This window comes from Cervus canadensis, chromosome 1 (assembly GCF_019320065.1).
Source record: "Cervus canadensis isolate Bull #8, Minnesota chromosome 1, ASM1932006v1, whole genome shotgun sequence".
NCBI lineage: Eukaryota > Metazoa > Chordata > Mammalia > Artiodactyla > Cervidae > Cervus > Cervus canadensis.
The window spans coordinates 122,994,963-123,019,146 of record NC_057386.1 but is presented as its reverse complement, the minus strand read 5'-3'; the positions used below and the strand labels follow the sequence as shown (position 1 = coordinate 123,019,146).

Below are 24,184 nucleotides of genomic sequence, written 5' to 3'. Positions count from 1 at the left end.
ATGGTAGTTTCATGTGTACAGCAAAGTGATCCAGTCATACATATATTTTTTCAGATTATTTTCCATTATAGGTTATTATAAGATATTTAATATGATTCCCTGTGTTATACAGTACATCCTTCTTGCTTATGTATTTCAAATATAGTAGTGTGTATCAGTTAATTCCACACTCCCCTTCCTATCCTCTTTGGTAAATATAAATTTGTTTTCCATATCTGTGAGCCTGTTTCTGTTTTGTAAATAGATTCATTTGTATTATTTTTTAAGATTTGGATGTAACTGATAATCATATAATCTTTGTCTTTCTTTGACTTACTTTATTTAATATGATAATCTCTAAGTCCATTCATATTACTGCAAATGGCATTATTTCATTCTTTTTTTATGGCTAAGTAGTATTCCATTGTATATATGTACCACATCTTCATCTATTTATCTGTTGATGGACATTTAGGTTTCTTCTATTTGTACTGGATATTATAAATAGTGCTGCTATGAACAGTGGGGTGCATTTATCTTTTCCGATTAGAGTTTACGTCTTTTCCAGATATATGTTTAAGAATGGGATTGCACGATCGTATGGTAGCTCTATTTTTAATTTTTTTAAGGAACCTCCATTCTGTCTTTCATAGTGACTGCACCAATTTACATTCCTATCAATAATGTAGGAGGACAAGAATCTCCCATTTTTAACTCACTACTGTTTTTTACCTCTTGAGATCATATTCTAAAATTACACTTGACCCTTGAACGATGTGGGGGTTAGGGATCTCAACCCTCCTTAAAATTGAAAATCCGAGTATAACTTTATCATCAGTGCTCTGAGGTTCTGCATCTGCAGATTTAACCATCTGTGGTTCCTGTAGTACTATAGTAGGCATCCGTTGAAAAAAATCCACATGTAAGTGCAGTTCAAACCCATGCTGTTTAAGGGTCAACTGTATTATCCAAATAATCCAAAGGTACTTGTAACAGGTGATTCTAGCTGTTTGGTATTCTTTCCCCTCCAAACTCACTATTAATATTCTCATGTACTCTGAAGTCACATGCAACATAAGCAGTTCTTATTTTATTGAGTTTATATAAAGGCAATTTATAGAAAGAATTCATATTACATTGTCTTAAAAACTTATCACTGGTCTAAAGACAGGAAGAAGATAGGTGGGTCATGAGGTATTAATAGTAGGAAATGGAAGTGACTGAGAGTTTAAATCCTATGGTTCAGGCATTGGCTAGATGTCTTATAGGTAGTATCTCATTTATTCCCTTTTTTTCCATTTATTCTTTATTACAAGCCTATGACTTAGGTGTATAACCTTTTTACAGAAACTGAGGCTTGAGAAAGGTGAGGCAATAGACCCCAGGGTCACCCAGCTAGAGTGATGTGAGTCCAGGACTGGACCCCAAGTCTGGGTTCAAAGCCAAGTTCTAAAACTCTCTCTGCATCAGACAGTGGGCCAAAGCTCAATAACAAAGGAAAAGTGACCTCTGGGCAAGATCTAAACTCTCAGCAGATATTCATGCAACATCCATCATGCCAGAAAAAAGGTCACTACTTTTAATGCTTTCTTTTTAAACATTTGCCATATGGCCTGCCTAGCAGGTCTCTAACTGCACTGCTCCCTCTTTTTAAAAAAAATAAGAATAACTGCTTTGTAGTAATTAACTTTAGAGCCAACGTTATTAAGTTGGAAGAACATGCAATTAAAGGGAGATTTCTAAAAGTTCTGCTATGTCATAAAAATAAAAATAGCTTTCAAATTACTCAAATTCTATTCGATATTAATTTTTTCCTCAATACTGTTTTTAAAATAAGACCATGAGATCCTTTTGACCTTTTTCTCTTAAACTTACTCCAATCAGTTCAGGGAAACTGGAAAGGACAGAAATAACCATCAAAAGGAACCAAACTGTATGTTTTGGTGACTAAAGACAATAAGGCAAACACATTTAAATCAAGATGAAAAATACTAAGTGACCTCAAAAAGGTTTTTAATATTGCTAGAGACAAATGTTATGATGGTTTAAATTGGTGGTTTAAGAAACATTTCTGACCATTAGCGCGCAGTAAGAAACACTTTGTACACACACACACACACTCCTGAAACAGAAGTTTCACAAAGTAGTATTAAATGTGGTACACTCTGATATCTATCCCATGCTGTTTAATAAAAATACCAGTTGTGGCCCACCAAACTCAGTTCACAATCCATAGCTGGAAAAACAGCAATTTATATATGGAGCTAGAGGCTTAAAAGAAAAGATCTATCTTTTTTCTTTAAGCTGTGTCATGCAACTTGTGGGATTTTAGTTCCCCGACCAGGGATTAAACCCTTCCCCTTTGTCAGTGAAACTGCAGAGTCCTAACCACTGGACCACTTAGGGAATTCCAGAAAAAAAGTGGTATCTAGGAGAATTCACCTGTATAGATGATCTACTCTATGCTCTTCATACATAGCCCACTAAAACTAGGAACCTTCAAGTGGGTATGAGCTTCATTTTCCAGAACAGACTCTGCTCACCCTGTAATAACTGCACTACGTAAGGCACCAGGGGACTGGAATAGTATTGCAATTGAAGTCCACAGTGAATTTCAATCTCCAGCCCCTCTGCTCCCCTACATTAACTTTTTATGAGGCCCATGGCCAAGAATCTCTGCCCATGAAACCCACGATCACTGTTTCTCCTTGCACATGCACCACGGCTGGATGTGCCAACGGACAGAGGACAGAGGCAGGAACAAAAGGCTTACATCACCATTAACTGACCTTTTTTACTAGAAAACAAAATATCTTTTCCGAGCTTTGTATTTAGGGCTGCCTTGGCCGCCACCTTACCCCTACCTAGAAGTAAACACAATTTCACATTTTTAGTTTTCCTGCCCTCTGATTTGCTTTCCATGGGCAGAGAGGATCCTAAGCTAAGTTCTCAAGGGCCTGTACAAAGCACTTTAGGTGGTCACACTGGGACAGCCCATAGAAAAAATCATTAGTGAGGCTGCATGGCATTGCTGGTGCTCCTCCTGCGGAGACCCAAACTTCACACCGAGTGGCAGCGATGCCTGCTCTGCCTCTCACGTGCTGTCAGAGGGACCTCCTTCCCATGGGGACTCCAATTAAGCCCCTCTAGAAAGGCACTGCCATTGTTTAGAAGGTTCTTGTAAGAATTTCATCATGAACTTTTCAAGAGAGATCATTTTAAAGCTGGGGGCATCCCAAGTGGTGCTGTGGGTAAAGAATTTGCCTGCCACTACAGGAGACACAGGAGATGCAGGTTCTATCCCTGTATTGGGAAGATCCTCTGGCATAGGAAATGGCAACCCACTCCAGTATTCTTACCTGGAAAGTTCCATGGACAGAGGATCCTGGTGGGCTACAGTTCATGGGGTTGCAAAGAGTCAGACACAACTAAGCAAGCACAGACTACGCCTTAATGAAAAAGACCTGATTTCTTCTCATTTGTAGGCATGTTTAGAAACGGACCCTTGAGCCTGGCATAAAGTGACAGGTTGGCCCTGCCTTCTAAGCTCCAGGATAATACCAGCTACCACAGAGGTGAGCCCCAAATCCAGCTCTGTAGTTCCCCATCTGAAGACCCAGTTATTGGGTGGGGATTCACAAAGTTACTAAGATACGCATTTTTAAAATAACTATTTAAATCAATGATTTAAATTTAAAAGCCTTTAAGACTAAGGGAATCACTGAATTATGACCATTGTCCCTAGATCCTGAGAATGGTTCCCAGAGCCCCAGTTATACATGAACACTCAGGTGCTCACTGGTTTTCAAACTCCTTTCTCTGGTACCCTCAGGGTTCCTTGTGCATGCTGCAGACAAAGGGAAAACCAAGTAGGTGGAGCTCTGGGCCACTCTGGGCTGGATTTCCACCAAATCACACCACTTTTCTTTTCTACCCACTGGAACAGTGAATGGCCTCTTCTTTAAAGGATTATCTTGTTAAATTTTCAAGACCACTGCCTGAGACCAACAAGGTGCCATGCTGACTACTCTAGCATCTCTGCCTAATTTTATTCCCTTCAATTTTAAAGCACCATCTTGTTGCCTTAGGAGCCCATATTCAGCTCCCCAAAGCAGCTGTTCCCAAGTTGACAAACCACTTGGCTGACTCAAATTACAAATCCTCATGCACATACTTCTATTTTTTAAATGGAATTGCACAAGCCACTAGAAAACCTGACTGAATGAACAAACAACATCCCAACCTCAAAATACCAAAATACTTAAGGCTTTAAATCCAAGGTTTCTTTTTTTAAGTACATACCAAGTGTCTAATTTCTTCCTTAATTTAGTATAGAATAGGGCTCAGCACACAATAAGATTGTGTGCAGGGGTCAGCACACAATAAAATCTTGATTTACTAGTCCTAGGTGAGAATATATGTCCACTTCCCTTCTCTTCAATTATGCTTAGTTGATTACATTTGCAGTAAGTGTGTTTTTGTGTCTTCCTTTTCCTCTTTTTGACTAATTTCACTCTCACTGTTGTCTGGAAGTTGTTTCCTGATACAGCCTTCAGAGGCTAAGTCTCCAGTATAATGGCAAGTCAGGTGTTTACTGGAACCTTGATCAAGAGTTAGGTCACTAGAGTGAGCCAAGTCAGAGAAGGCAGTGGCAACCCACTCCAGTACTCTTGCCTGGAAAATCCCATGGACAGAGGAGCCTGGTAGGCTGTAGTCCATGGGGTCGCTAAAAGTCAGACAAGACTGAGCGACTTCACTTTCACTTTTCACTTTCATGCACTGGAGAAGGAAATGGCAACCCACTCCAGTGTTTTTGCCTGGAGAATCCCAAGGACGGGGGAGCCTGGTGGGCTGCCATCTATGGGGTCACACAGACTCAGACACAACTGAAGCGACTTAGCAGCAGCAGCAGTGAGCCAAGTGATTCCAAATCTTTTCTTTTTTCTACCCTTACTAGCCTCCAGCTTTGCTGAAATTTAACTGACATAAAACAAAGGTTTCTTTTTTAGAGGTAAACCAGCTCTCTACCTATAGATGAGACTAAAAAGAAAGATTATAAGATCCATTTTCCCCTGTACTCTGCCTTCTCCCACCCAACAGCAGGCTGTCCTAGCATGTGGCATTTTAGTAGTCCTCAAACGAGAAACTTACTTCCTCTGCTGTGTCCTTCTCTATCCGGACTATCTTGTTTTCCCAGTAGATTCGTTGTGACTCCAGCTGGCTTGTTAGTAAATACGAATACTACAAAAACACAGAGAATGGACACCAAAACATAAGTTACTGTTGTCAGTCTCTGAAAGTCAATTAAAACCTGATTTTCAATGACCTGCAGAAGAGTAAGAGGAACATTCAGAATGTATATTACACCCTGGTTCCACTCTACTCAATAAATTAGGGGAGCACAGAGATGACAGTTACACTTCAGTCCCCTCTGGGGGCTTACAATCAATCTAGTTAGGGACAAACAGAGAAATGTACAATTTAAAAAACCCTTGTTTCTGATCAAGCTGGCTTCAAGAAGAACCACATGGTTTTAAATCAAGTATACCTCAAATCAGCTCATCCAGCTACCCCTTCAGGAAGTTGTCCCTGTCACTTCCAGCCTTGGGTTAACTGCCCCTCTTGGCTCCCACTGTGCCTATCATTAATAGCACTTATGACATTAGCACTTAATCAGCCATTTACCAGGCTCTCTCCTTGACTGGACTGTGAACTCTTTGAAAGCAAGGCTATATCTTTAATTTTGTGCCCTCGGTGCCTGGCACATTCTGGATGTCAAGAAAAGTTTGCTACCCAAGTGCAGGAATGAATGAACAGTGCTGTGTAACTAGAGAAAGGACAGATGGCTTATGACAGTAGGATCTGATAGGGTTTCTGACAGAAGCTGAGATTTGAGAGGACCCTTGACACCTTGACAGACAGACAGGAGGAGGAGACAGAAAGATTCCAGAGAAATGTGATGCTGCAGACATTCAGGATTATCTCAGCCATGAAGTAAGACCAGTGAAGCTGGAGTGTAGGGTGTGGTGAGATGGGGCCTATGCAAAGTTCTGGGGTATCACATCTAGAAATGTGAGCCAAAGAGTGGCAAGATCACATTTTGTATTCTGGAAAAGATCATTCGAGGAGACTGGAGATCTACTCATGTTTGCAGGCCAGAGAAGAAAATGAAAGAGCCACAGAAAGAAGGGACAGTTTGGGAGAATGTATGTCACTAGACTGTATGCTCCAGGAGGGCAGCGAGTCCATTTAATGCTAAATTAAATGGAAGAGTAGCACATGGAAGAGTAGCTGACAGACAGCAATCCTCAACAGGTATTCACTGAATGAACATACTTAATTTGTAAGAGTTACTAAAAACTTAACACTAAAGATTGGAACTTTTTTCATGTCAATACAATATATTAATGGTAACAACATTAGCTCTATTTTATGCCATTTCACTGACCTTAAACACCTAGAGATGAGCAAGTTTTCAAATGTCCACTTCTTTCAATGGTTAAGGTATTTGTTTTAAAAGTAATTGTTTTGAAATTTATATAAAATAGGACTCATGTTAAACTTTTCCTTCCTTAATATAAAATTTACATATCAAGTTTATAGTTATATAAAGTTTACCGCTATGAGAAAAACCCAAATGTGCTAATTTTGTTGTTTCTTCACTTATATGAATATCCAAAGTGGCTTTATCTATATAAGGCTTTATCTTTATCCAATTACTAAATGCCAACTCAACATATACAAAAAAGCTTCTTGGCATGGAAAGATGCTATTGGGGATTCCTCATTCTGACCAAGTTTGCTCCATTTCCGCCTGCTATTGTGATGCCAACAGGAAGATTCTTAACTTCTAGTTTTATCACAGCTACAGAGGATAACCCTAATACTGAATTTGAGACAACTAGGAACATAATGTTGAAAATTATAAGGCTCAATGAAACTTAAGATTTCCAAAGAAGAAAATCAGATGAAATAAAAGTATTTAAAGACTCCTTCAGAGCAATATAGATCTTTAAAACAAAAGCTAACATGCAGGGCAAATGGCAAAATTAAAAGCCCAAACAACCTTTCAAGTTAGAATAGTAAAAAGCAGTAGACATAGGTATTTAGTGATTAATAATAAAATATCTTACCTCTAACTGTAAGGCATCTATTTTCTCCTCCTGGCAAGTATCACCTTCACATTCATACTGTACCAGCTTTCCATCTGTTTTACTTGCAACCAGTCGATGGACATAATTATCTAAAGAAAAGAATAAGTCAACCAAGGCATGGTTTTTCAGAATGAAAAGGGTCTCCATAAACCTTTAACTTGGACAAAATTTTTGTTTTCACAGATCCAAATTAAATGCTGTGCAACATTTCTTTAAAAGTGGTTTAAATCACTTGAATTTTTTAAAAAAAGAGTGAGAGGGCAGGAGTATAAGTATTAACTCTCTTTAACTTGGGCAATGCAGGCCATTCACATATGAAAGAGGGCCCTATGGGTCACCAAGAGAATTGGAGTTTGCCACAGCTGTCAGGAAGATTTCAAGCTGTGAGAAAGGAAGTGGAGAGGTTCTGACAGAGATGATTTTAGACAGAATGAAGCCAAACTAGAAAATAGGAGTGGTGTTCACCTCCAGCATAGTCCCAGACTCGATGGTTGGTGAGCTGCATGGCATACGTGTGTTGGGTCTCCTCAAAGTGCTTATAGGCATGTCGACTCACATATCGTCCACATCCTATGTGGCCACATATTAAACAAATCCAAAGGTTCTGCCAGGAAGGAGGTAAGATCTTCATTAGAGATGTAAAATTACATGACCTGGTGTATGAGGTATATGATACTGGGGTGTATGAGAGGCCTGACACGGGATGAGATTTAGAGATGTTTCTACAGGAGTTCTGAATAAGGGGACTTATTCAAACTTATTCAAATTATTTCAAATTCAAATAAGTCCCCTTATTCAAACAAGGGGACTTCCCTGGTGGTCCAGTGGTTAAGAATCCACCTTCCAATGCAGGGTCCTCAGGCTGGATCCTTGATCGCAGAACTAAGATCCCACATGTCTCTGAATAACTAATAACTAAGCCTGAGTGCCACAACTAAGACCCAGTGCAGCCAAATAAATAAATATTTTAAAAAAACAACCCAACAAGGATCCTCTTATGGGTCAATTAGTTTTCACTCTGGATTCTATGGAACTCTATGTAAACAACAAGGAAAAATAATTTATCAACAAAAATCTCAGCCTTTTCAAACACCAAAGAATGAAAGCATAAAGTATTTTGTGTAGGAGTAAAATAGTTTGTGTATTTTAATTTTTTTTTTGTCTGATCCTCAACAGAGAGGAAAAAAAAAATCTGTCTCAAAAAGAATTGAAGAGAATTTAAGTCACATTGGGCAGAAGAAAATCCCAGACAATTAAAGCTGTGTACATTATTATTTTCCACCACTTGTTACTTACTTCCTGAACACCACACTCAAAACACTTATTTTCTTCTACTGGCTCTGGCGTTTGACAATATCGGCAAACAGGACATCTATAAAGGGCACCAAAAAAATAATGACACAGATTGAATATAAAAGACAGCTGTAACAGAACCCCAAAGTCAAAAATTCAGTTTTATATACTCCCTGTCTTACATAATATTTTTTATAACAACTAGGGCTATCATTCAAAAGACAAACACTTCCAAGCTATTCTCAGACAAAAAGAAAAAAAAAACAATCTTGATAAAGCTAAAGAAAAAGGAGAAATCTTTTTCTTCATATGCCCCATATCTTTTTCCACTCTTCTGCCTAAAGCTTAGGTAATCAAAGAACTAAATATTTACAGATTACAATTAGAGACTTGAGACAAGTTATTTTTTCATGTCTGGTCACCCATAATGTATTTTTACTTGTAATCTACCTTATCTCCACTTCCTAAAGTTTTAATCATCCAATATGTACCCTTGTCTTCTCAAGGTTGCTCCTAAGAGTTGAAACTAAATTCTGTAGTAAATTTCACTAAATTAAAACAAAAATGTTAATGTACTCATGAAATGCATATGACATTTTATCATACAATGAATTTCACCTAGAAGAAGGTATCAGTGCTCTGTGAGTACTGTTCCGATTTACAAAAAGCCAAAAAAATGGCACAGAAGCCAAACTCATAGATACATAGAGAGGAAAGGTGGCTACCAGGGGCTGAGAAAAGGGGGAAATGGGCAAATATTGGTCAAGAGTTATAAGCTTTCAGTTATGCAAGATGAATAAGTTCTGGAGAACTGGTGTACATCAATGTTGACTATAACTGACAGTATTATTGTCAGTTCCTGACAATAATTTACTATTGTCAATTAAATTGACAATAATTTACTGAGGACATTCCTGAAATTTACCAGAGGGTGGAGCCTGGTTTCACCACAAAATAAAAATAGAAAGAAAAGTAAAAAAAAAAAAGTAAAATGGTAAAGGTGTGAAGTGATGGATATGATGACTTGCTTGGTTGTGATGTGTATTTTACAATGTTGATGTATATCTGGTCATCCAGTTGTACACCTCAAATACATAAAATTAGTTATATTTTATTTTTAATTGTAGGCTAATTACAATATTGTGATGGTTTTTGCCATACATTAACATGAATTGGCCATAGGTATACAACTGTCCCCTCCCTATGTACCGCACCTGCTGTCACAGAGTACCAGCTTTGGGTTCCCTGCGTCATACAGCAAACTCTCACTAGCTATCTCTTTTACATATGATAATGTGTATGTTTCAATTCTATTCCCTAAAAATCATCCCACCCTCTCTTTACCCATTGTGTCCAGAAGTCTGTTCTCTACATCTGTGTCTCCTCTGCTGCCCTGCACATGGGATCGTCAGTACTACCTTTCTACTTCATATAAGATCAATAAAACTAAAAGCTGGTTCTTTGAGAAGATAAACAAAACTGACAAACCGGTAACCAGACTCACCAAGAAAAAAAGGGAGAAGACTCAAATCAATAAAATTAGAAATGAAAAAGGAGAAGTTACAATGGACAACACAGAAATACAAAGGATCATAACCGACTACTATGAAAAACTGTATGGCAATAAAGTGGGACAAGTTGGAAGAAATGGACAAATTCTTAGAAAAGTATAACCTTCCAAAACTGAACCAGGAAGAAATAGAAAATATGAACAAATCAATCACCAGCCTGGAAACAGAAACTGTAATCAAAAATCTCCCAACGAACAAAAGCCCAGAGCCAGATGGCTTCACAGGCAAATTCTACCAAAAGTTTGGAGAAGAGCTAACAACTATGTTGCTGTAACTCTTCCAGAAAATTGAAAAGGAAGGAAAATTCCCAAACTCATTCTACGAGGCCACCGTCACCCTGATACCAAAATCAGACAATGATACCACAAAAAAAGAAAATTACAGGCCAATATCACTGACGAACATAGATACAAAAATCCTCAAAATTCTAGCAAAATTCCAGCAAACGGAATCCAACAGCACATTATAAAGATTATACGTCATGATCAATTGGTCTTTATCCCAGGGATGCAAGGGTTCTTCAATATATGCAAATCAGTCAGTGTGATACACCATATTAACAAATTGAAAGATACAAATCATATGATCATCTCAACAGATGCAGAGAAAGCTTTGACAAAATTCAACACCCATTTATGATAGAAACTCAATAAAGTAGGCACAGAAGGAACATACTGCAACATAAGGCCATATATGACAAACCCACAGCAAACATTATCCTAAGTGGTGAAATACTGAAAGCATTTCTTCTAAAATCAGGAACAAGACAAGGGTGCCCACTCTCACCACTACTATTCAACATAGTTTTGGAAGTCCTAGCCACAGCAATCAGAGAAGAAAAAGAAATAAAAGGAATCCAAACTGGAAAAGAAGAAATATATACAATTTTGACTGTCAATTATACTTCAATAAAACTAAAAACTTTTTTGAAAAAAAAAACCTGTTAACCCTTAACTCAAGACAAAGTAATACTAAGTGCCAGCCATGAATATTTGTGTCTGATGGGCAAACATGATAGAAAGAGGGTTACAGCTGAGGATAAGTGAACTAGCAGCACCAATGCTCAAGATATAACTAGAATCAATCTGTTACTTAACTGAATAAATAAAACCAAGGAAAGGAAATATGCAGGAAGAACACTAAGTTCTTATTACAGATAAGGACTATGTTTGTTAAGAGAAAACTAAAGGATTTAGTCTGTTTCTTTTTTCAGGATCAAAAGAGAAGACAGTAGAAATTTGAAAAAATAACAAAAGTTGCAGGTAGGATCTCGCAAGCAGTCTTGTCAAAGGTAGGAACTAGCTCTGTGTCATCCCTTTGGTCCATGTGGTGGCTGTAGTAACTGTGGGATAAGAAATCAACAATTGGGGCTTCCCTGGTGGCTCAGTAGTAAAAGAATCCACTTGCCACAGAAGGAGACACAGGTTCGATCCCTGATCCAGGAAGATCCCACATGCCACGGAGCAACCAAACCCACACACCACAACTATTGAGCCTGTGCTTCAGAGCCCAGGAGCCGCAAGTATTGAGTCCACATGCTGAAACTACTGAAGCCCACGTGCCCTAGAGCCTGTGCCTTACTAAAGAAAAGTCCACGTGGCAATGAAGACCCAGCACAGTCCAAAATCAATATAATTAAAAAAAAAAGAAAAAGAAAACAACAAATGAATTCGGAAATCTAACTTTCAACGCTGTGCCAGAACAATCTTTCAAAATATATGATCCTGAGAATCAAAAAGGAGAAAAGAGGGGAAATTACAAAAATAAACTTATTTGTACCATACAATTAGCACTCCATGATATATCATCCCATCTGTCTATTAAAAAATAACAGTTCATTAATTCTTCCTACTTTCTCTTCAAAAATAATTACGAGCTGTTACCTTATTTTCCTGAGGAGATATTTGGGGAAACCCTCTCAGAATGTCATTTGCTGACAAGAAAGTACCCTTCAAGGCCTGGTACCAATACTGTCTTCTGTAAGCAGCCCTTCTGGGCCAACCCAGAGGAAGAACCAGCTTGATCTCTCATCTCTACCTTGAATTGTACGCATACATGTGTGATTCTCCCTTAGGAGATTCAATGTCCTTAAAGAGGGTCTGTGTTTTCATTCTCTGCCCCTCAGCACTGTGCATGTAGAGAGGCTTAAAACCCACTGGCTGAAGGAATTGTATGGTTTGGAAGGCAGTCGCCCAGTGGGTTGAATTCTGGTCCCAGTTCTGGCATTCTCTGTCCTGACACTCTAAGCATGCCGATCATCACCTCTGGGCCTTAAGTCTCCTCCTCTGTAAGTAACGAGGAGGTTGGACAAGATGGTCCCTGAGGAAACTTGAAAATGCTATGGTTTTACAAAAATTAACATGGGACTTTCTGATGGTACAGTGGATAAGAATCCGCTTGCCAATGAAGGGGACACAGGTTCAACCCCTAGTCCAGGTGGATCGCACAGGCCACAGAACAACTAAGCCAGGGTGCCACAACTACTGAAACCTACATGCCTAGAGCCTGTGCTCTCCAATAAGAGAAGCCACCGCCAATGAGAAGCCCACATGCAGCAACAAAGACCCACTGCAACCAAAAAAAAAAGTTAACGTGTACTGAGAGTAGAATTGGAGTGGTGGGAAACAAAGAAGTATCCAGAACTTAAATGGGGTAGCAGATGGACACAAGTTACAGACTAACACTTTATGGAACACACACATCTCAGAGTGGCTTTATTCAAGGCAAATTTAAACCTGGACAATTCTCTGAAGAACTCCTAAATGATACCACAGAATTGACCAAGGACTCTACAGAACTGGGGCAAAATTATTCTCTGGTTAAATAAGCCACAGGAAAGCCAGCGTCTATATATTTGTTCAGAGATCTTTACTGAGCTCCTCCTACGCACTACGTCTCCCCCTAAGTATGGAGGGCACCGCAGAGAACAGCCTGACAAGGTCCCTGCTCTGGAAAGCTGGCCACATGGGGGCAGAGAACCGAGACTCCTGTGGACTTTCACCCCTCCTCACTCCTGGGCTTTGGAACGTGACTTTTTGCTTCCTGGGTACACCCCTCCCCCACACCATCTTCTTTTGGGTTCCACCGGTCACCTGGCTAACTCCTATTTCTCTTCCCTGAGTGCTGCCTCTAGGACAAGCCTGGTGGCGTCAAGGCCCTATTCTCTAGTCATGGTGCTGCAACGCTGTTCCTTGTGTAACCTCGTTTATCTGTGGATTATTTGATTCTGCACCTTCTTCTCTACTGGGAAACCCTTGTGGCCAGCGTCTGATCTACCTTTCTAGCTAAGACTCACAATGCAGTTTGCAAAGGGAACAGCAACTTTTGACTAGGGGAAATAAAAGCACAGGTGACACCTCAGTTCTTTGCACAGTGCTCCCTTTCATACAAACAGGGTCTGTGCTGCATTAGGAAACAGGACACCATAGGTGTGCGTGCACCTCATACTTAGTGACTATTGTTACTACTGGCCACCAAACCATCGATAATGATAAATCCAAAATGTCAGATTGGTGTAGCCCGGCACTCTAATAAGAAAACCAAAGTCAACGGCAGACATAAAGTGCAAGTGATAAACAAGATTTTAGACCTAGATGCCCTTTAAGTAGAGGAGCCTCAAAGCTAAGCTTTACTCCCCCACCCCCTACTCCTTTCATTCTCTGGCTCTTGGAAGGAGAGAACGATTCATGCTGCTTTGGGACATTCCACAAGGATATTAGTCAGCATATTAGAAAGGAATTGGTCTACAGATGCTGACCCATGTGAACTGAGGAAAAGCAAAGAAGAAATACAGAAGGCCCTTCCATGTGACCTCCTCACCACTGTGGTACACAGGTTTATAAAATCAAATACTTGGAGTGGTTCTTTCTGCAGGGTGGCTGTTCTTAATTCTGGGAAAGGGTAATAACGAGCTCTGACAGGGAGGGGATGAACCCCTGCACTCACGTCGTGTCGTCCCAGCGCTGCAGACACTGGCTGTGGAAGCTGTGGTTACATAAGGTGGTGAGGATGCCGTTCACGGACTCGTCCATGCGCTCCAGACACACTGTGCACTTGGGCAGCTCTGTCAGGTCCATCACAGGGAGGCTGGCACCCTACAGGGAAACACCTTGAATGAGTCTCACTCGTCATCCACAGGTTCTCCTTTTTCTTTTTTAAGGCAATAGTTTTCCTGATACTCTTTGACTCCTGGTAGGATGTTCTCAATATTATTACTTTGTGAAAACAACCTAATTTGGTGAGGTTTTCATCCATGCAACAAATACTAATTGGTCGCCTCCTGGAGTCCCAGGACTGTGCTAGGCACTACGATACCAAGGGGACAAAGCCGACAAAGATGCCCGCCCTCACATAGCTAACACTGGAGGAAGTGAGACTGCTGCAGAGTCTCATGTTACCAGACTCCCAGCTCTAACTCTAAATGGCCATGACCATAACAGAACACAAAGGAAAAAAAGCAGGCGTGTATCTGAATGATTTTCCAGAGTAAATGAAAACTCAACACTTTCTACTATGTGATAATAGTATCAACAACAGTGATTTTTATTTATTTAGTACATACTTATTAAGTCCCTGCTTTGTATGCCAGACACTGTTCTAGGTGTGGGACTATAGTGAACAAAAACAGATTCAGTTAAGTTGTAAAACACGAAGTCTGTCCCTTTCCTCACAGAGCTTAGCCTCTAGTAGAGAGAGATATGAAATTCAAATTTTTCATTTATTATTATTTTTAAAAACATTTATTTATTTATTTGGCCACAGCAGGTTTTAGCTGTGGCATGTGGGATCTAGTTCCCTGACCAGGGATCAAACTCAGGGCTCCTGCACTGGAAGCACACAGTCTTAGCCATTGGACCACCAGGGCAGTTCCCCAAAACTCGAAACTTTTAAAAACTGTTAAATTACCAATGGTTGTAAAATGGTTGTAATTACCAATGGCTGTGAAAGAACAGAGTGTGAAGGGCATAAGGATCTAGGTGGTCAAAAAAAGAGACCTCTAAATGCAGCAATGTCTGACCCAAGCCCTGCCAACTAGGGGACTGCTGAGGCAAAGGTGAGGTACCATAAATAAGAACACACCGAGAAAAGTCACATTAATCTACGGTCCCTAAAGAGCAGATATTTGAAAATCTCTCAAGAAGCCATGTTCATTTAGAGAAAGGAATTCGTAAAACTGAGGTCCTGCACAGCACCTGGCAAAAGAGTAGACTGATTTTTTTTTTTTTTTGGCCCACGCCCCTCAGCCTGTGGGATCTTAGCTTCCCAACCAAGGATTGAACCCCCAGGTCCCCTGCATTGGGAGCACAGTCTTAACCACTGGACCACCAGAGAAAGTCCCCATTGCTGATTTTTATTTTACCTAATCTAATGACAGAACAATCTAATCTGAACTTATTCCTATCAAGTGGAATTCAAGGTGAAAAGTTCTTTAGGGCTACTTTAAAAGAGGAAATATTAACAGTATAACAGAGCTGGATCTACTACTTTATTCAAATGAGCACATATTACAGGAATGCTTCCCATGGAGGGTGGGAGATCAGAGCAATTATTGATACAAAGTGCTATCAAAAGAGAATTAAGTATTAGGATAAGGATTAAGGGTTAATATTTAAAACAAAAATATTCATTTTTGGGCTCTAGGCACAGTTTCATCCATCAGGAATAGACACATACTCAACTTCAATAACACAAATAATATTGTTTATTTAAAAAAATACTTTGGACAATTTTTAAAAGTTGAGATAAAATTCACATATATAAAATTTGCCATTTTAAAGTGGTTTTTAGTATATTCACAAAGTTGTACAACCGTCACACCACTATCTAATTCTAGAACATTTCTGTTACCCCCAAAAGAAACCATGTGCTTGTTAGTTGTTACTTCTCACCTCTCCCTCCCCTAGTCTCTGGGAACTAACTTATTTTCAGTCTCTATGGGCTGGCCGATTCTGGACATTTCCACAGGTATCTTAACTTTCAATTTTATACCATTCTGATACATTTATATCAAATATAGGAATTATTTGCACTCACATCCTCAGATTTCAACACTTCTGCCCTCTCCACATAGACCAGCTGGCAAACATCATCTTCTATTGAGTTGAACTGGCGGCCATTGCATGCCATGTAAAAACTATCTGCATCAGCCTAGGTAAACCAGGGGGGAAAGGGAAAAAATTAAGAGCGCGATTGTGGTAATGTGCTTTCTATTCAAGATGGCTTCAATTATTCTCTTCATCAGCTTTTAAAAGTTATACTTAGGAGAGAGAACCACCACCAAAAGTAACATCTGTGGTAGCAGGTTCACAGGCTAAGTGAACCCTGCAGGTCAATATCCTACTCTACAATTTTTTCTGATATGTGGTAGTTTTATTTGAATGATCAGAAGCTATTGAAGTGCAATAAACCAATGGCTACTACAATTTTAATATATAGTCAACCAACAATGGTCAACGTTTCCCTTGATATCGTTTTTTTTTTTTTCCCCTTTTGCCTCTAGTCAGCACTTTCACAACAGCTGAGGTCAGTTCTATTTGGAACCAAATCATAATTGATGACTGTCAATGGGAGAGTTTTTTTTCTTTCTGGCTGCACCTTGGGGCTTGCAGGATTTTAGTTCCCACACCAGGGATTGAACCTGGGCCCACCAGCAGTGAAAGTGCTGAGTCTTAACCAATGAACTGCTAGGGAATTCCCTATGGAGGAGCTTTTTAAACAAATGTCAGCATGTAGGTGAGAAAAAATAGAGGACCAGTGGAAATGGTAGGGAGTGAGAAGCCAATTCCTTTTCTTCAATAAACCAAATAATAACAATAATTAACACATGATAGTCAGACAAGGATTCTGTCAGGAGGTTTTAAACAACCTAGTGTATAATACCAAAAGCAAAACTCTTGGTCAAGGTCAAGAGGTCCAAGATGAACTAGCCTTTAAAATTCTAACAGTCTTGTTCCCTTGGAGTGGAAGACAGAAAAACCAGGGGAAATCAGTCCCCTGCAGGTAAAGCCATGAAAACACATGTGCATTTGTAGATAATAACACAAGTAAATCAAATCTTCAGTCTAGCCTCAGTAGGAAGTAACAAAGAGACAATTCCAGCTTTTAAAGCTCAGCAATTTTTAGAGGCAGCTGAGAGGCTGTGGCTTGTGTGGATTTCACTCCCACACAGGCATTAGCCCCAACATAGGAAGTTGCCTGCTCTGGCCCTGCCAGTACAGACAAGCTGCCTGAAGAGAGGAAGTGTATTCTGCAAAAGGAAATGCCGCACCATCAACTTTGAGGTCGAGATTTGAGCTGTATCAGGCAAAATCAGTCCTGGATGTCTACCCTCACGGGGTCTTGGATCTTAAGAGCCATTGTAAGCTTTTCAGTAGTTTTTCACTGCACTTGGATGATGTAATTCAAGTGTGGATTCTTGGATTATCTATGCTATCTTAATATGACCAAGTGAGCTAAGCCACTAAGGAAGGGTGACCAGTTCTGAACATAGATTCTGGAGGGACTTTCTGGCGGAGAAGGGGAGGCTTTTCCTTTGGGCAACAACCTGTGTATTGGGTAAAGGGTATTTGAAATTCAAAATGTTACAAGCCAGTTCTTGGATAATAAATGTCTTTAACACTAAGAAGCAGCAGCCCCAAATGGCTTCTCCCACTTTTCAAGAGCAGTGGCTCTGCCTTGAAATGCTTTTGGATGAATAACCAGCACAGTGAGCTGCTGGACTCAAGCACCAAGGGCCAGTGGGCCATGACCAGCTCTTCAGGGCCGCCGGCACCACCAGGAACTGCTGCAGATGTGGCTGCCGAGAACAGCAGACCCGGCCAAAGACCTCCAGCTCTGCAGATGCTCCCTAAGCGCCCAAGCCTCCTCAGGGAAAGGGACAAGGTTTGTGATACTGGGAATGTGACAAAATCTACTCAATCCCAGATAAATCCTTTCTTTCTTGGGGGAGTTACCTGGACCAAAGGTGTATACTTTTTGAACACACTGCTCTCTTCTTTAAAATCTTGGTATTGGAAATGTAGCTCCACTGGCTGGGATATTTACTGAGCACCCAATGCATGCCAGGTACTGTATATGCAAAGGACAAGAGCAGGGAGCAAAATCCATGTGGTTCCTGCTTCAACCCAGCACTGAGATGCACTGAACAAAAGCCTGAAGCTAACTGCAAAAAACACAGAAGAAACAACTCATTTAAAATGCCTGTACTGTACAGAGCCCCAAACTGAATGAAACCCAGCTTCTTTTTTTTCTCTAGTCCTTTGATTTGATTGTTCTCTTCTCAGGATTAACTTAGAAAAAGAAAAATCTATTATAATCAATGTTTCTTTACTGTCACGGTGATCAACTAGTGCTATGAAAATATTTTTTACTTGTCAAAAGAAAGTAGGCTGGCCTAAGCCTACAAGTGATAATGAGCCAACATACTCCATTGACAGGTTATCTGTCCTTTTCTGTTCCAAAGAACTACAAAACTGAACCCCCTTCTGCCTCCCTGTACCTTGAATTATAAATTAATTCCTCATCAAAGGGCACAGTACAACTTTGTAGGCACATCTGACACCTCCAGCATTAAGAAAGATGAGGCCAACAGAGATTCAAGAAATGTTAAAAGGGGTAAAAAAGGCCTATTAGTTCTTAATAAAAATTCTCTGGCGAGAAACAGAAAGGAATAAGAATATAGTTACCTGCCCAGGCCATGAAGTCAGGCTGCCTTGTTTGAATCATAACTCTTTGACACTAGCTGTGTATCCTTGGGCAAGTGACTCACCCATGTGTGTTTTTTCAATTATAAAATATGAAAATAATGACACCTACCTCATTACATATCTGAGAGGACTCGAGGAGCTAATGCATGCGAAGCTAATACCTGGCATCTGGTAAGTGATCCAGAGTTGGTGCCTACTGAGTCTACTCTCATTAGGGCCCAATATTAATTTAACATCTTTGAGACCTATACTAGGGAGGGTGGTTTAGGCCTTAGAAAATCCCTGAATAGAATGAGCCTTAGACCTTAAGATCTAGTGTTACAGATAAAAAATACAACTCACGATACCAAGGTCAAGGATTCTATCTTCAGAGAGCACTAAGAAAGCTGTATTACAGTCCTAGAAAACATCCGTCAACTTAAGCAACTTACACGTGGTCAAAAGACAGAGGTGGAGAAACAAGTATTGGATTGGTCAAAAAGTTCATTTGGATTTTTCCATAAAATCTCACAAAGAAAATCCATTAAGAGTGGCAGAAAATTTCCACAGCATCATCTGCAGACTGCGAAGGGTGGCATATGCTATAGAGAAGTTTATGGGGTTTTTAGACAAGTTAGTGTTGTGGGCTTAATACACTTCAGACTAAATAGAAAGGCTAATATGTTCTCAAACATTTTTTTCCCAATCCCTTTCTATGACGTTATGTGTGTTACCTGCTTACCACCCTTGCCCATTCAGTAGAAGCTAAAAGTGAAATACTGTCATGACACAATTCTTTGCGAACAGTGAGTACCTTCCCTTGCCCGCATCCCGCTTCTGCTGGACAAGGACTACATCCTAGGGATTAAAAGTGAGGGCTTAATTCCCAGCTCAGTCACTTATTTCTAGCTGTATAACCGTGGCCAAATCACTAACCTCTCTCTGCAGCCGGTTTCCTCATTTGTAAAACTAGGATAACAACAGTACCTGTCTACCTCATAGGGTTACAGTAAGGATTACATCAGCTAATGCACATTAAGCACTTAGCAGAGTGAATGGTACAGAATAAGCAGTCAATAAAGGTTGCGTGTTATCACTATCCTCATTATTACATTTAAAAGATTTAATACACCACTTGCCCACTATTCGCAAAGTGTCTCAGTGACCTTAGACGGTGTTCTGACAGTCAGTGAAAGCAGCTGTTAGGTGCTTTTCAGTTCTCAGTGTCAACCTGTGAAGTCTAAGCTCACAGGGCCACTGAAATACGTTTTAAAGGTCTCCCTCAAAGGTGCGGTGCTTTGTAAAGGTTAAAGGTAACTGTGTACTCTCTTGGCCTTGGAAATCCACACTAAGTTTTTTTTTTCTGGTGGCCCAATGAACAGGTACAAATACAATTCAACTCTTATTTCTCTTAATTTTCTATCTATGATCAATGAATGGCCACTATTGCTGTCAACTCTAGCTTTTCATAATGAGGAGGTGACAAATGGGCATTGTGTCACGAGCTTCTATTATCCACAGATCTCGGTGACTGGTCAGACTCAATGGCAAATGACCCTACAGGCACATTCATTTCTTTGCCAATCTGCAAGTTGGAACTGCTTATCTGGGGTAAACTCAGGAAGGCTATTTATCAGTGAGGTATGAAAGAACTAACTTTGACAAAGCTGCATTTCACAATCTAATGAAATTTCAAAATGTAACAGGTTACTAAAAATACAAACAAATTAAAGAAAACCTATGGACAAGGTAGCCCTCTATTAACCTGCATAATACCTAAAGCTTACCTCATTTTTATATTCACATAGAAACACGCAGACTCCTAAGAATGAAAATACAAAACCAAGAGAATATCTAACATCTTTAGAACTGAGGCACATGCAAAATTATGCTTAATGCAACAAGGGAAATGGACTGGATGGCCAAACCTTCTTAAAAGACTGTTACAATGCACAAGTATACTTTTAAAAGCTGAAAATATCACCCTTCTTTCAGAGTTTGTCTTTCTATTGCAGTGATTTCCAGTTAGCACTCAAAAGCATCTTTAATAATTCAAGGAATGTCACAAAACCCCTCATCATCAAAAAAATTTGATTTTCTAGAATGTGCCCAAGAATATCTACTAAAAAGAGAATGACAGAAGCAGGGGCACAGTTTTATAATGGCAAATAACAATACAGGGTTAAGAAAGGTTGGGAATTACTGTTCTACTAGAATAGTTACTACTGGATAAACAAACACACACAACACTAGATTTCACACTCAATTTGATTTATAAAAAATAACAGCTATGAATTAGAACTGTGTGTCTGCTGATGAATTCAGCAATATTTCTGGAATTTCATTAATACTCTAGAAGATATCAAGACTTCTAAATGTAAGATGTAGTAAATTAAACATGGCTAGTATCAAACACTTTAAAAAACATAGTTTTTGTGGCAAACAGATTTTTAATATCTTAACTTTTACCTGTGCACTAAACTTTATCAGCACCATATATTGATTTGGAGTAGAGTCTCTGATGATTTTCATTTGTTCAATTACTTCATTAAATGGGGCGACAAACTTCATAAGGTCATGACTGGTCATTGTAGCAGGGACTGTGAGAATACACAGCATGGCACTACGCCTCACATCTTCTTTTAAGGAGGTCATCTTACTAATAAGACAATAATTAGACTGTCTTGAATAGATGAGGTATGGTTAGTTCAAGCAACACTAATCAGACAACTTTTATGTTGAAGGAAAAACAAAATGTAATACTTTATAAATCAATTTAAACAGTTTGTTATTTTACTGGAAAATACACACCTGGGTAAATGGAGAACCCCTTAAACACATCTGCAGTGGAGTTTAAGTTAACCTTTGAAATGTTCTACACGATTCCCACCACTGATATTTTTTAATCTTCAGTTAAAGGCTTTTAATGGTTATAAACCTCCATCAGGCAAATTTGCAGTGTTTTGCTCTCATTCGTTTTTTAATAATAACTACCCTTAGATAATAACTATACCTAATGGAGCCTATAAACCTCCATGAGGCAAATTTGCAGTGTTTTGCTCTCATTCATTTCTTAATAATCATCATCCTTCAGTTCAGATCAGTTCAGTTCAGTCGCTCAGTCGTGTCCGACTCTTTGCAACCCCATGAATCGCAGCACGCCAGGCCTCCATCATCCTTAGATAACAATAGAACAACTCTAACTGTGGACTTCTCTTGAAGGTTTTTGAAGAGAAAAGACCTCCAAATATAGGAAGGAGAATTCTGAACCATGAAGATGTGATTCTGAAGATTACAAGAAGTGTTGTTCAATTAGAATAGCTTGAAGAAGGGAAAGAAAAACTGCCCACCGATACAATTTGCTTTTTTCTTCAAACTTTAAACTTTTTATTTTGTATTGGGGTATAGCCAGTTAAGAATTTTGTGGCAGTTTCAGGTGAGCAATCTGCTTTTGAAATGCTACAAACTCACTTCAACAACTGTGATCCAAAATGGCTACCTGAGTATTCTGTTTCCCAGTGGGGACTGAGCAAACAATTTAGGACAAGGACAGTCTTTAAAGAAATCGGCGACTAATTATCTGAGGAGCTGGTGGTCCAGCTATGTTGATTATATAGCAAAATCTTTCTTTCCTTTGGCCTCCAGAAAGCCTTGTTTGGACCACAAAAAGGAGTTCAAAGATATGATGAAACAGCAACCCATTAAGTGACTTCATAGCAGCTTCTTTAGTAAAGACTTGGTGGGAATAAGAGACTACAACTATGTTATAGATCACTTAGAATTTTTCTTTTCTGTCTTCCTTCCTTTCAATTTTCCAATCACCTGCATGCCTACCTTCTCAGGGAATATTTTCCTGGGTATTCTCTCAAGCGAATCTACATGATTCATTCATAAGATGCTTTTACCCAATTTATGAGATTTAACCATAAATAAAATATCTAAGAATTCTTAAGAAAATATTTAAGAATTTAACACACAACATATGAAAGTACTATCCCTTTGAACAAAGCTTAAAATAATCCTTCTCTTCAGGGCAAGAACATTTTCTCCACCCTATGGCAAGAAACAGACAAACTCAAAAGGATTTTCTTACTTTGTCTTGTATAGATGCATAATACCGTGAACTATTTCAACTGAGGGGTTTCCACTGAAGAAGGAAATCTGATCTGGAAGCTGCTTGGATGGAGAATCAGGAGCAGCATTTACACCTTCTTTACTTGGATCTTTACTTCTCTGTGCAGTGGGGGATGCTTCTGAAGATTTCCTTTCTTCCACTGTAGCTTCTGGCTCATCTTTCACAAACCAAAAAGTTAGTAGATTATAAACTGATATGAAATATGTGGAAGGATTCCAATTAGATGAGAATTTTAAGTCAGAAGAATAAACTTTGAAAGAGAAATTGCATTAAGAACTGCATTCACAGAACAGCAGAGTTCTGGGGATATCACAACTTGAAAGCACTCTTTGCCCCCCTGCCCCCATGTCATTAATACCCTCAGAAACTGAAGGATGTCAACTTTACATTGAGAAGTACCATAATAAAGCAGGTGTCTTCCATCATGCACTAAAGTGTAAGTCGCTTAGTCGTGTCCGACTCTTTGCGAACCCATGGACTATACAGTCCATAGAATTCTCCAGGCCAGAATACTGGAGTAGGTAGCCTTTCCCTTCTCCAGATGATCTTCCCAACCCAGGGATCGAACCCAGGTCTCCTGCATTGCAGACAGATTCTTTACCAGCTGAGCCACAAGGGAAGCCCAACAATCCTGGAGTAGGTAGCCTATTCCTTCTCCAGCGGATCTTTCCAACCCAGGAATTGAACCGGGGTCTCCTGTATTGCAGGCAGATTCTTTATCAACTGAGCTATGCACTCCTAAGTGGGACAAATATTCAGGGCTATTTGAAAGTTTGAAAACCAACCTACCAGTTCTCCACACTGGAGATGCAATACACATCCACCCCCCTGGATGAAGCGAGCTGGCAGAGCAGGGGGAGTCACAACGTGCTTATCTGGATTCAACATGAACCGCCACAGACTTACGTGCTAAGTAGCTCTCCTCACTGAGGAGAGTTGTCAACTTAACTTGTTACAAGTAATTTAGAAGAAATATTTAGAGAAATTGAAATCCACCCTGACAGCTTCATGTAAGGAACATAGGCAGTAAAAGTTAAAGTATGCTAGGGGTCTTAATCACAGGCTCACTGAACACCACTGCAATACAAGCAACCATTAGTTTACCTTACAGAAGATAGCCTACAGTTTTGGAAAGCATACCTGGGTTGGCCTTCATGGTCTCAATGATCACATCTGTCATTTCTCGACGACCGAGATGCTGATGTATGATTGCTGCTTTCTCCCCTGGTGACTTCCCTTCTAAACAGGCTACAGCTGAAGCTAGTGTCTTCTTTTGGATCTCCTCATCAGACATTTCCCCGACTAAAGAATACATGAGTAATTAATATCTGATAATAAAACAAGCCTCTTTCCACTCTCAATGTATCCA

The 24,184-nt window shown here is 39.6% G+C and overlaps 1 protein-coding gene across 1 annotated transcript in view; it reads right to left on the bottom strand.

Annotated features, from left to right (window-relative positions):
* LOC122423455 (BRCA1 associated protein) overlaps positions 1-24,184 on the bottom strand; it is a 31,402-nt gene that overhangs the window by 5,311 nt on the left and 1,907 nt on the right. Inside the window, exons 2-10 of the mRNA XM_043440541.1 lie at positions 23,956-24,117; positions 22,774-22,972; positions 21,150-21,339; positions 16,030-16,143; positions 13,942-14,090; positions 8,429-8,504; positions 7,598-7,736; positions 7,112-7,221; positions 5,131-5,220 (exon numbers count right to left, since the gene is read on the bottom strand). Coding sequence (XP_043296476.1) covers positions 5,131-5,220; positions 7,112-7,221; positions 7,598-7,736; positions 8,429-8,504; positions 13,942-14,090; positions 16,030-16,143; positions 21,150-21,339; positions 22,774-22,972; positions 23,956-24,117 — 1,229 coding nt within the window. The remainder of the gene's footprint in view (positions 1-5,130; positions 5,221-7,111; positions 7,222-7,597; positions 7,737-8,428; positions 8,505-13,941; positions 14,091-16,029; positions 16,144-21,149; positions 21,340-22,773; positions 22,973-23,955; positions 24,118-24,184) is intronic.